The sequence below is a fragment of the Eumetopias jubatus genome, unplaced genomic scaffold (assembly GCF_037043125.1).
Source record: "Eumetopias jubatus isolate StellerSeaLion01/CBP00866 unplaced genomic scaffold, mEumJub1_p1.0 scaffold_2, whole genome shotgun sequence".
In the NCBI taxonomy this organism is placed as follows: Eukaryota; Metazoa; Chordata; class Mammalia; order Carnivora; family Otariidae; genus Eumetopias; species Eumetopias jubatus.
Window position 1 is genome coordinate 22,991,504 of NW_028274808.1, and position 12,419 is coordinate 23,003,922.

The window sequence follows — 12,419 nt, forward strand, 5'->3', positions numbered from 1 at the left end:
GTGACTGTAGAGGCAGAGCTCTTAATTACAAAATTATATATTGAACCTGAACTCAGCTCTTCTGATTGTAAATATTATTTTTCCATTCTGCTACTCTATCTTGCTAAGACAACTAAAGAGTTTTATAAATAGGATGCAAAGTGATAGAATAGAGAATGTTTCTTTCTTTTTTTTTTTTTAACTAAAGTAGAGACCTGGGTCAGAAGTACTTATATAGAAATTTTTTGAAATTTTTGTAGGTCAAAGTGCATCAGTGGGAAAAAAAATGGGAAATTACCCCTAAGTAAAGACTATCATGTATTGCTATTAGCTCTTTGCTTTTCTTTGAAAATGGGGATGCACCTAAAGTTAATCTTTAATACACAAAATGAATGCAGTGCTACCATTAGAATAAAATTTTTTTTTTGAACTATGGCTCAGATGGTAATTAGACCAAATTCTTAATAATCTTGATATTTCACTGGTAGTTTCAAGGGACTCAGGAGCCCAATTAAGTTCATCAAAAGGTTCAGGGACAATCTGTCCTTTACTCAACTGAACCATGCAAATAGAAAAGTTACTTAATCTTCAGTGTAAAGAAAATCCTACTTAGAAAAGTAAATTAAATATAAATGAGTTTGAAATATTTACATCTATCTGAATTAATAATAAGCATCTAACATTTATTGAGTAATACTATATGTTATTTACTAATACTTGGCAATGTGTTAAGTAATTTACATGCATTCTCTCATGTAATCCTTACAATAGTCAAATGAAGTAGGTAATTTTTTTTTTCCATTTACAAATGAGAAAACCAGTATTTAGAAGAATGAAGTAACTTGTCCAAGGTCACACAGTAACAGATCGGGAGGTTTTTTTGTTTTTGTTTTTGTTTTTTTTTTTTAGATCAGGAATTTAAATCCAACAAGTTTGCTTATTGAAACCTAACAGAATCTGGGAGAATTCAGTGATGGCGTGAAACCTACTGATACTGTAGGAAAAGCACCCTTAAGTCTAAAATGTGGGAAAGATTTAAGGAAAAAGGATAAATATTTCAAGCAGACACTTATCCCTTTAAATAGTTACAAAGATCAACAAAAATAATAGTGTGAAGTACTGAGAAAATATAATGAAGAACATAAATTTTAAGGTTTTGTGAGGCTTAAGATTAAAAGAAAAACAAAAATAAAACACATAAAGATCACCACACAGAAGAAATTAAAGGTTGTAGATTAAACGGAATTCAAAATTATGAGGAATAAAAAATTAGAACTATGTCCAGAACTATAACCTTTAAACTATCAGTAGTATTTCTTGATACAAAAGTTGTAACTCATAGAAATTTAAAAGGAAGAAATCGAAGGCCACAAAACGCTAGGGCATTACACCCAAGAAAGTACTTTGGCACTGGAGCTGAAGTCCCTGGCTACAAGCGATTTTTAAATTAGTATATGGTATTATATTCAAATGTACATTTTCACTATAGGATACCTCAACACGTTTATCCAAAGTACAGGTATTAGCTAAAGCAGGCAGAAGTGGGAAGTTTTTTCAATCTTTTTAAAGGAAAAAGTGTGTTTGTCCTTGCAGTTCATCTCCAAGTCAAGGATATGGTCTTGGACAAAACTATTCTTCTTTTCTTTTGCAAACCTACTTCAGTGTATGTCTGCTGCTTAGCTCTTGGTCCCCAGGGTTAATAGTAGGGCCTCTCTGCACAGACAGATACCCACAAATGTCTTTTCAGAAGTACTCAGGCCAGCACATGCCTTCTGGAATGTTTTGCATGTTTTTCCTTTCCTATAATGATGGTGTCCTGTATCTCACTCTCTTATTCCTTATAAACTGCCTTTATCTGAGATGAGCAAGGCTGATTTTTTTTTTCTTTTTTAATCAAGTACTCTAATGCTTGTGCCACAGAAACACACTTCTGGGAATGCAAACTGTTTGAGAATGTGGTGCTATGTTACGTTCATAATTGACCAAGCTTCTCAAGCAGAATAATTCCGTGGGAAGAGAGATCTTTTTCTTTTTTAGCAACATCTCACATTTCCACTTCTCAGAATTATTTCTCTCTCCCACTCTTTCATTCATTAGCTCTCTCACTCTTGCTTGTGCTATCATCTTTACTTTTTCTCCAGTGAACTAGCTGTATAGATGTATATTTTCCCCCTGTACTGTCAGGTTTTTAGGATTTAGCTCAGGATTTATCCAAGACTCTCGTAATCTCTGCAGACCTTTTAGCTACACTTGCTTTTGATGTTTATCATCTATTTATTACCACATTCACAAGACAACTGATTAACATTTCTGAGAAAAAAAATAAAAGATAATTCAAAAGGAAAATGATGCAGTGCAATTAAAAAAAAAACAAGCAAGATCTACCACAACTAAGGTAACTTTAGCAAAAATCCATGTGCTAGATTAATTAAGACAAAACTTTTCAAATGTAAAATTGGTATTTTAAGGTTGCATACTGATTCCCTTTACTATATTTTGTTAGTTCTGAGACATGCATTTATTTAAATGTCAAGGGAGGAAACATATATCCTATGTAAACCTGAGGAAGCCAAAGAATTTGAATGTGAATGATCGGATGGACAGACAAAACAAGAGAAAAAGAAATTTGATGAATTCCATAAGGCTAAAACCCACTGTATATATGTATATAATGAAAACTATTTCATTCTAAAATGAAACTCTACTCTGCCTATAAGGCCCCATGCCTTATAGGTCCTCTGCAAAGTCTGAGCCGAACGAATGGCAGGTGCTCAAAGACTTGCTTAACTGAGTTTACAATCACTTGGCAAATGAGTTAGCTACTTTATATTAGCCTTTAAATATACATTAACCAATGAAATTGTTTATTAGTTAAAAACATTCACATTAGTATAATGATATTACCTATAAGGATAGCCGTGGTATTTGGAACGAAATATTGAAAGTAGAAAACTGAAGAAGAAGACCACCAGTCCTAATCCCACTAGGCAAATTACTAGAAAGAGACAGAAAATGCCATTAGTGTCTAGACACATGGAACCCAAATGCGTATGTTTTATAAATGCATTCAATTAATAACAGTATACTTACATTTTAATAGTTCATGGCACATACAGGCACAACAAACCAGATAATCCAAAATACAATGTATTCATTATTTTCCACATTCTTCTCAATGAAAATGTACTATTTGGGGTATGAAAACAAAAGTGACTGATCTAAGTCTTCTGGTGCTTTTCTTCTCTTACAGAGTTCCTTCCTACAAGTACTAAAATGCCTCAGACGGATCAAAACAAAACAAAATATGTGATAAACCACAAACAAGATTACCAGCCCCTGCCTTATAAAGCGTTGGCTATATTAGCATAGACATTTGCATTATTAGAATACTAAACAGAATTTTATTCTTTTCAGATGCCATGCAGTATTTACAAAGAAATGTCATTTTAGATTATTGGTTAGAGTATTGTCTGTTACTTAGAAATAGTCATCCTAGTGTACAAAAAGCTAGGAATAAAACCTTTGGGAGTGAAGTAATATGGATTCTGGAGAGCCAAAGGAGGGAAAATCCCCCCACAGAGTAGATAATTGTGTCAAAGTGCTGTTATTTCTTTTAACAAACGAACAGAAGGCTATTCTTAGAGTAGAATGTGCTGTGGTCTAGGTTTTCAGTATCCCTTTAATCCCAGCCAAGTTAACAAGAGGGAAAACACTTTTTTGTTTTCTTTTTCCTTTTTGTTATGGTTAGGAAGATTTTATTCTAAAGTCAAAGAGTAATAAATATATGTAATACAATGGAAATATGTATGCAAATATATAGAGTATATAAACAAGATTTATTAGTAAAATATATGCTTATAAAATTAAAATGCTTAAGAATCTGAGCCAATTAAATGTAGATATGTTTGGAATAAAAAAATAAATGTATTTAAAGAATTGAAATGGACTTAAATCTATGCCCTAAGGAGAAAATAGAGTTAATTCTTAAGAAAAATCTAAGCATTTAAGAATAAAACACTTGTACAATACTTGTATCCCTTCATTAGTTTCAGAGAATTCTTATAAAAATACTGAAAATATCTGAAATAATTAGAAAGAAAAGAAATGGAGGCACAGGAACACAAGGAAAAGTTAGCAGTTCAATATACTTCCATAATGATGAAATACATTTAAAAAAATCCTTCTAGCAGGTCTGAGACCAGGTTTAATTACAATCCTGGAAATCAAGGAGTCAATAAGTTCTCACACTGTCAAAAAATGGTCTAGGAATCTGTCAGTTTTCTTTCAGCTCTGTAGGAATATCGTTCTTTCAGTTTTGAGTATAAATTGTTGGAAGTCATAAGTGCTTAAACAACATTCAACTGTAGCCTCTGTGACATTCCATTTCAGACACAGTTCATGCAGTTGAACTTCAAATGAATATTGGCAGAAGATAAAGTAAAAAGTAGGTTGCTGAATATCCCAAAATGAAAAACATCTTTTTAAAAATATATAGACTATCCAAGTATGAGAGATACCAGGCACTGGATACAACAACAATAGCGTCCCTTCTTACAACGACCTTACTAAACCTAGAATTAATTACCTAATGCTTTATTTTACACCTTACCACATTTGGTATTTTTATCAAACACTTCATCCTTTCCTTTCTTGTTTTAAATTTCCAGAAGCTAAATAAAACACTTTTACTCCCTTTGCCACTTTGGTTGTGCTCAATGGGAAATGAAGCTCAAAGTACATGATCAAGTAAAACAATATATTTACTTGATTCTGTGCAGTGGAACAAAACAGTGCTACTCAAGTCCTTGTATATAGGGAAGGGAGCAGCAGAATTGAGTGAGTAGTAGTAAGGAGTAAGTAATTACTGAATGGACCGCTGCAGCCCATACAAGGTAACATACTTATAAGAAAATGCTGGGATGACACAGGATCATTCTGATCTGAGCAATAATAATCACAGTAGTTGTATTATATATCACAAAGGAGTAATTGTAAAATATATTTCCCATGTCTCTTTCTTTCTCTCACACTACACATGAATAAATAATTTGACAGTGCTGAGCGTTGGAGTGATATGTAGAGAAACATCTACCAAGAGGGAAGCTGGAAGTAGTGATTTTGTAAATTCAGTATCACAGATGTTGTAAGATAAAAAAAATTATGTATTTATTACTATTACTTAGTTTAATAAGACAGGATATATAATAATCACATAAGAATTTGTCTTCATAAACACTGTCAATTGCAAGAGCATTACGTTGTTCAAAAGATGTATCATAAAATATTCTGCACAATGCTTAACTAAAAGTAATGCATTAGATTCTTTTGTGGTTTCTTTACAATGGTGTAAAGACACCATCATGGGAAAACCAAGGACAGACTAAACTGTGTATTAAATCCAAAATATTTTAACACTTGAGACAACTATTTAGAAATCACTATGATTTATTTATATACACGTCACCATAGCTAATACTTCCAAGAAGAAAATAAGTCTGGATTTTTATTTTAAACTTAATAAATTGTCTTTTTCAGACATCTATGCTGCTCACACATAAATTCTGAGTTTAAAAAGGTTCGGGAAATGCAAAGCATACTAGGAAAAATTTTAATTATAGGTTTAATCATTAAATTACATAGGAACTTGATAATAATAATAAAAACGTTTGTGGCAGGAAATTTTAAGGCCCTCTCTTCGTTCCTAACCTATGCTCCTAAGGGCAGATTTTTCTCCTGTGTTCTTCCCTTGTCTTGTGAAAACCTATTACTTCATAAAAATGATTTTTTTCCTACAATCCCCCCCCCGGCCCCCAAACAAGAGAACAGTTCCATCAAAGGATAAAACATAGTTAACTTGCTTAGAAACATAATGCTGGAAATCCATGGAGTTGTAAATCTTGGAATACCACTGGAAGAGGCAAAGAGCCTGGAAAAGACACTATGAACAGCTAACTCCTTTTCAAATGTTGATCAAAAGAAGTCTGGAGGTATTTGGAAGGTATTATATTTCAGTGTACAAAACCTATCTGAAAACTGTGAGTCCTTGAATGTAAACCTGATTCTTGTGGCATAAGGAACACAGCATTTGCCAATAAAATCTCTGAAGACTCTGGCCACAGAATTGTGTGTCTCACTGTAGTGTGCACATTATTATGGAGACTACAGCTTCAGCAGACATGGGTCACAGCACCCCTGACAAGGGCTGACAGCTTGCCTTTACATGCATTCCCACAGAAAATCACCCAATCCCATTTTGGAAGAAATATATTTTTAAGTATTTGTACACCCACATCCAAGAAACAGAAAAAAGTAAAACAAAAACAAACTGCGACCTTTCTCATATCAGAACATTTCTTTAGAAATTTGTTTATTAAGGATTTTTATATATTTCCCATTTTACTTAAATCTTAAAACAAAACTACAAAAACAGCAACACAGACTTACTCCGTCTTTTTCCAACATCTCCCTTGGATGTTGCTGCTTCATTTAGAAGAACCATTCCCATGGTAATAGCAGCATCTATAGTAGTTGTCAAGGAAACAGCAGAAATACATGCGAATAAAATCTATTAATTTTTCTGGATCCGAACACCATGTGTTCTGTTCCAGAATGGGTAGGTTACAACTGCACACAGAGCTAGCTATGATTTAACTCTCTCCATCTAGCGCAAAATTACCATTCTTCGTGTGTTGCATATGCCTTAATTTATTTTAAAAATAAATGACATGAAACTGTGAGATTTTGAAGGTCTAACTCTAAATGTTAAGTTCCACAACTTTCATTTTCTTAGCACATAGGAATTATATGGATTCCCATCATCAATTATATACCATTTCACATTACAGATGTAGATATGTACTAGTTACAGTCACAGGGACAAATTTCATCGGCAATCATAGAAAATCAGAATATATTTACTCCAGGGCTTGTGTGCATAGCTTTCTTTTTCTTGGCTTCTATTTCATGTGTTGTTTCATAGATTACCTTTTTTAAAGAAATATTTATTAAGGTCCGGTATTGTGTCACTTGGAAATTTCTGTTACCAATTACAAGTCTTACAAAAGCAACAAGCACGTTATAATAAAATGCTCTCACAAATTTAGCAGGATCTTAATTTAGTTAAATTGACATTTTAAGAATGAACACAAAATGCTGTACTTAATATGTCTGCTTGCAGCAGGATGAATATATCCAAACCATACTGAAAGACGCCAGAGATTAAGAAAATGATAGGAGCTTCACTTTTATAAGAACATTCTTTGCTATGTTATTAAAACAGGTTTGACAAGGACTATAGTTAAGATTTAAGAACTCATCAATTCTGGAAATATATTATGAATTCTGCCCAAATGACTAACAGATTGAAAAATGAAGAGAAAACTAAAATAATTTTAGCCCCCAAATCCCTCAATTTGTTCAAATTTATCATGGTCCCCTTGTATTCATTTCTACTGCTATCTAGGTACAACCAGCACCAGCAAGTCGGCTGCACAGGATATATTCTACTCCAAACAGTGCGAGCTCTGAGAATATTATTTGGCTATGTCTGTACAATTAAGTGGAGGAGGTCAGGGAAAATTCTGCAGAGTAAATATTTCCACTGTTTTCATAACCATTATATCAAAATATTGATTAATAAATAATTATAAAGTAATTGAGTCTTTCATGACCATATTATCCAACTTCAGGAAAACAATAAATACCTGACTTGTCCAGTTAGGTATTTATGCTTACAATAACCTCTCTCTATACAAATGGCTTTCAGTCTATTCTATTTAGCAATCCTTTATGGAACCCTTATTGGAGAAAACCAACCAACCAACCTTGATTGGAAACCTACTGCATACAAGAGAAAAGCCTCTATCAGCACTGTGCAATACCAGCCCCTCCCACTCCCCATTCTCAAACCAAGCCTAACATACATATATACCATATACTACCAATGAACTTTTAGGGAATCATGATACATAGTTTGAGAACCATTGAAATGGGATAATTCTTGAGTTCCTTGCCTTTCAGTCATGTCTTGATGGCCTGAAAAGAGCAACGTAAGAGAACAAATATTTCATTTTACCAGTACGGTAGTCTGTGGACTTAAAGGATTCATTCTTAAAATGTTTTGGACAATCCACTGATAAAAATTCCTTTGAGCCTAGAGTCATAGGACTATGCTAATAATAAAGTGATAGAAAAAATTAATAGTTCTTATCACTCAAACTGCTCATATGTAGGGAATTTCTATTGCTTAGTGGAGCTAAGCTACTGTGATTGTATAGATCATTAATAAGGAGTTAAATTAGGATTCCCTTTCATCTTTCTCTAGATACATCTGTCCAAAATCAAGAAATAACAAAGTTAAACCCATCACATCCATAAATAGTACGTAATAAAAGTTTATTGGGAGTGTAATAACAGTTTTTAAACTAGGGGTCCCCAAATTCAAGGACTAATATAAAACTCAGAGACATGAAGTTACAGAATGGCTTATTTTTTTTTAAAGATTTTATTTATTTATTTGACAGAAAGAGACACACTGAGAGGGGTAACACAAGCAGGGGGAGTGGGAGAGGGAGAAGCAGGCTTCCCGCGGAGCAGGGAGCCCGATGCGGGGCTCAATCCCAGGACCCTAGGATCATGACCTGAGCCGAAGGCAGACGCCTAACGACTGAGCCATCCAGGCGCCCCCAGAATGGCTTATAAAGTAAAAATGAAGAAGCTGTTGACCTTTACAGTGATTGGTTATTACAGTGGCGGTTTCCACACAGCAGGGGGTTGGTTATAAGTGATGATCTCTCATGCCATCTTTAGGAAGATGACTTCAGTTTCTTTTATGATTATCAGACACATTTATAAGAAATATCCCAAGTTAAGTTTCACTTATATTCATGAAAAGGGCTAGATTTAGTCTTGTTCATGTGGCTTAAATGATTTTGTCTGCTAAGGGAATTCTTAAGTCTGGTTTCTATTTTGTAAGTCACCTTAACACCCTTTATTATATTCAGGTACAAATTTGAATCTACACATTTAAATAAACACATTTGATCTGAAAATTGACACAGGATTCCAGATTTTAACTCTAACAAAATACTTTTTGCAAGTATTCAAAATATAAATGACATTTAAGATGATTTTATGTAGATATTATTAAGTAAAATAAATATCATTCCAAATGCTTCTGAAATTCCACTAATAAAATCATGGGGAAAATGGAACTTTCTATTCCTGGGGAATAAGTTTTACAAAATGAAATGCTTACAAATTTTAATAAAAGTATAGCCATATGTAAAAATATTTTCAGGACAAAATTTTATATATAAACACCTGTGTGCACATCTATGTGTGTATGTTATAAACACACCTATTCACAGATACAATCTCAAGAAAAAGTATGCTTTATTAGGCAAAGGAATATTGGATATTAACTATGGTTACACAAGTATAACATATCCTTATTAAAAGATCTTCATACCATTTTTGACTACTTTTCCTCTGCAAATAGTTAAGTTACAATGTGAAAACTATGTGAACAACATGCTTCTTGTTGGAACTGTTTTTGAATTTCACGCAAATTCACTTTGTGACAGAATTATAGGATTTTCATAAGCATAATCACATTTTATTGCTTTATCTTACTGATGCACAATTGTTTCCAAATGTTTGCTATTATAAATATTCCTACAAGGTTATCTGTTTACATGTACATGTGCAATATTTTCTGTAAGATCTACACTTAGAGGCAGAGTTTTTTAGAGGGGGCATATGTGTATTATCAAATTTACTAAGGTACAGTCATATTCTATTTTTCTTATATTTCACCAATAGTTTTGCCAAACTATTGATTTTATCAAACTGATGAGTGACAATCTGTATTAATAATCTGAGCATCCTTTGATAAGTTCATTCCTCTTTTTGTTTAACCTTTTGTATATTGCTCATTTTTTTTGGCCCATTTCCCCGTAAGTCTTTTACCCATATTTGTATTTTTCTTAATTTGTATGGTGCTTCCTTTGTCTGGACGCGAATTGATTGAAGTGTTGCATTTGGATTCTTCCTTTATGTGTTGTTTTATATATATGTATGTATGTGTTTAATACTAATAGCCAACATTTATTTACACCAACTAAGTGCAGGCAACTGAGCTAAGCTCTGTGCATGGATTTCTCTCATTAAGCCTTCTAACAGTGCTGTGAGGTGGGTACTGTTTTAGTCTTAGTTATAAATTGGGATAATGAAAATTAGAGATTAATAACCGGCACAAGGTGTTCAGTAGTGCTGGAGCCAGAATTCAAACCAAGGCTATCTGAGCCAGTGCCCATCTGCTCTTAACTACAATGCAAGAGAAGTCTCCTCTCCTTTTTTCTATTTATATATTGTGTAAATTTAAGGAGTACAACATATTAATTTGATATATATTGTAATTTGATTGCCATTGTAGTGATAATTATCACCTCTATCATTACATAATTATCTTTTAAAGGTTGAAATAAGTTCTAGACTCAACAAATTTGATTATGGTACAATATTGTTGTCTATATTCATTTCACTGTGCATTAAATCTCTTATGGTTTATTTGCTACCCATTGTTAACTTTATACCCTTAACTGTCTTATCACCCTTCCTGCCATCCTGTGGTAACCACCATTTTACTGTTTTGACAAGTTTGGCTTTTTAAAATTCTGCATATAAGTGATATCATACAGTAGTTGTCTTTCTTTGACTGATCTCACTTAGCACAATGTGCTCAAATTCCATCCATATTGTTGCAAACAGCAAGACATCCTACTTTTTCATAGCTGAACAATATTTGTGCATCAGTTTTTTTTTTTAACCCTTCATTTATCAACAGACACTTAGGTTGTATCCATATCTGGCTATTCTAAATAAGGCTGCAGTAAACACAGAGGTGCATGTTATGTATCTAAACTAGTGGTTTTGGACACATACCCAGAAGTGCAGTTGCTGTATTATATGGTAGTTTTATTTTTAATTTTTGAGGAAACTCCATACTGTTTTTCCATAGTGGCTGCACCAATTTACATTCCCATCAACAGAGCACAAGGATTCTCTTTTCTCTCCAGCCTCACCAACATTTATTTCTTATCTTTTTGATAACAGGCTTAAATTATAACAGAGTGAGGTGATACCTCATGGTGGTGTTGATTTGCATTTCCCTGATGATTAGTGATGTTGAGCATCTTTTAATGTGTCTGTTGGCATTTGCATGTCTTCTTTGGAAAAATGGCTATTTAATTCCTCTGCCCATTTTTAAATCAGGTTGTGTTTTTGTAATTGAGTTGCATGAGTTCTTAATATATTTTGGATATTAACCCCTTATCTGATATATGGGGTTTGCAAAAATTTTCTTGCATTCTGTAGGTTGCCTTTTCATACTGTTGTTTCTTTGGCTTTGCAGAGCCTTTAAATCTGGTGTAGTCCCATTTTTTTCTATTGTTGTCATGTTTTTGGTGACATATCCAAAAAATCATTGCCATCAAGACCAGCGTCAATGAGCTTCTTCCCTATGTTTTCTCCTATGAGTTTTATAGTACCAGATCTTATGTTTAAGTCATTTGGGTTCACTTTTGTGAGTGGCACAAGATAGGGGTCCAATTTCATTCTTCTGCATGTGCTTATCCATTTTCTTAACACTATTTGTTGAAGAGACCGTATTTTCCCCACTGAGTGTTCTTGGATACCTTGTCAAATGTTAGTAGATTTTATATGCAGGAGTTTAATTTTGGGCTCTCTGTTCTATTCCCTTGGTCTCTGGGTCTGTTTTTGTGCCAGTACAATACTGCTTTAATTACTACAGATTTGAAGAATTGTTTGAAATCTAGAAGTGTGATACCTCTGGCTCTGTTCTTTTACCTCAGGATTGTTTCTTCTATTTCTGTAAAGAATGCCTTTACATTCTGATGAGGATTGCATTCAATCTATAGATGGCTTTAGGAAGTAGAGACATTTTAACAATACTCTTTGGATCCATGAATGTAGAATGTACTTCCATTTGTTTGTGTTCTGATTTCTTTCAGCAAAGTCTTGTGGTTTTGTTGTACAGATTTTTCATTTCCTTGTTTAAATTTATTATGATGTTTTTGATTTTGATGTTCTTGTAAATGGGATGGTTTTATTTCTTTTCAGATGTTTCATCAGTAGTGTAAAGAAATGCAACTCATTTCTGCAAGTTGATTCTGTATCCTGCAACTTTACTGAAATTGTTGATTAGTTGCAACAGATTTTTGGTTCAGAGTTTGGGATTCTCTCTCTGATACTGATATAGATATATATAAGCTCATATCATCTGCAGGTAGCAACAATATTACTTCTTCTTTTTCAATTTAGATGCCTTCTATTTCTTTGTCTTGATTGCTCTAGCTAGGACTTCCAGTATAGTATTGAATGAGAGTGGTGAGAGTGGGCATCCTTGTCTTGTTCCTGAT

The 12,419-nt window shown here is 33.4% G+C and overlaps 1 protein-coding gene across 4 annotated transcripts in view; it reads right to left on the bottom strand.

Moving 5' to 3' along the window:
• The window catches only part of TUSC3 (tumor suppressor candidate 3), a 277,668-nt gene that overhangs the window by 8,950 nt on the left and 256,299 nt on the right, over positions 1-12,419 (bottom strand). For 3 of the 4 annotated variants that reach the window (XM_028099683.2, XM_028099684.2, XM_028099682.2), the window contains exons 8-9: positions 6,424-6,498; positions 2,884-2,974 (exon numbers count right to left, since the gene is read on the bottom strand). In XM_028099683.2, the coding sequence (XP_027955484.1) occupies positions 2,884-2,974; positions 6,424-6,498 (166 nt within the window). Of the gene's footprint in view, positions 1-2,883; positions 2,975-6,423; positions 6,499-12,419 lie in introns of those variants that run through there. The other variant, XM_088021390.1, reaches the window with a different exon arrangement.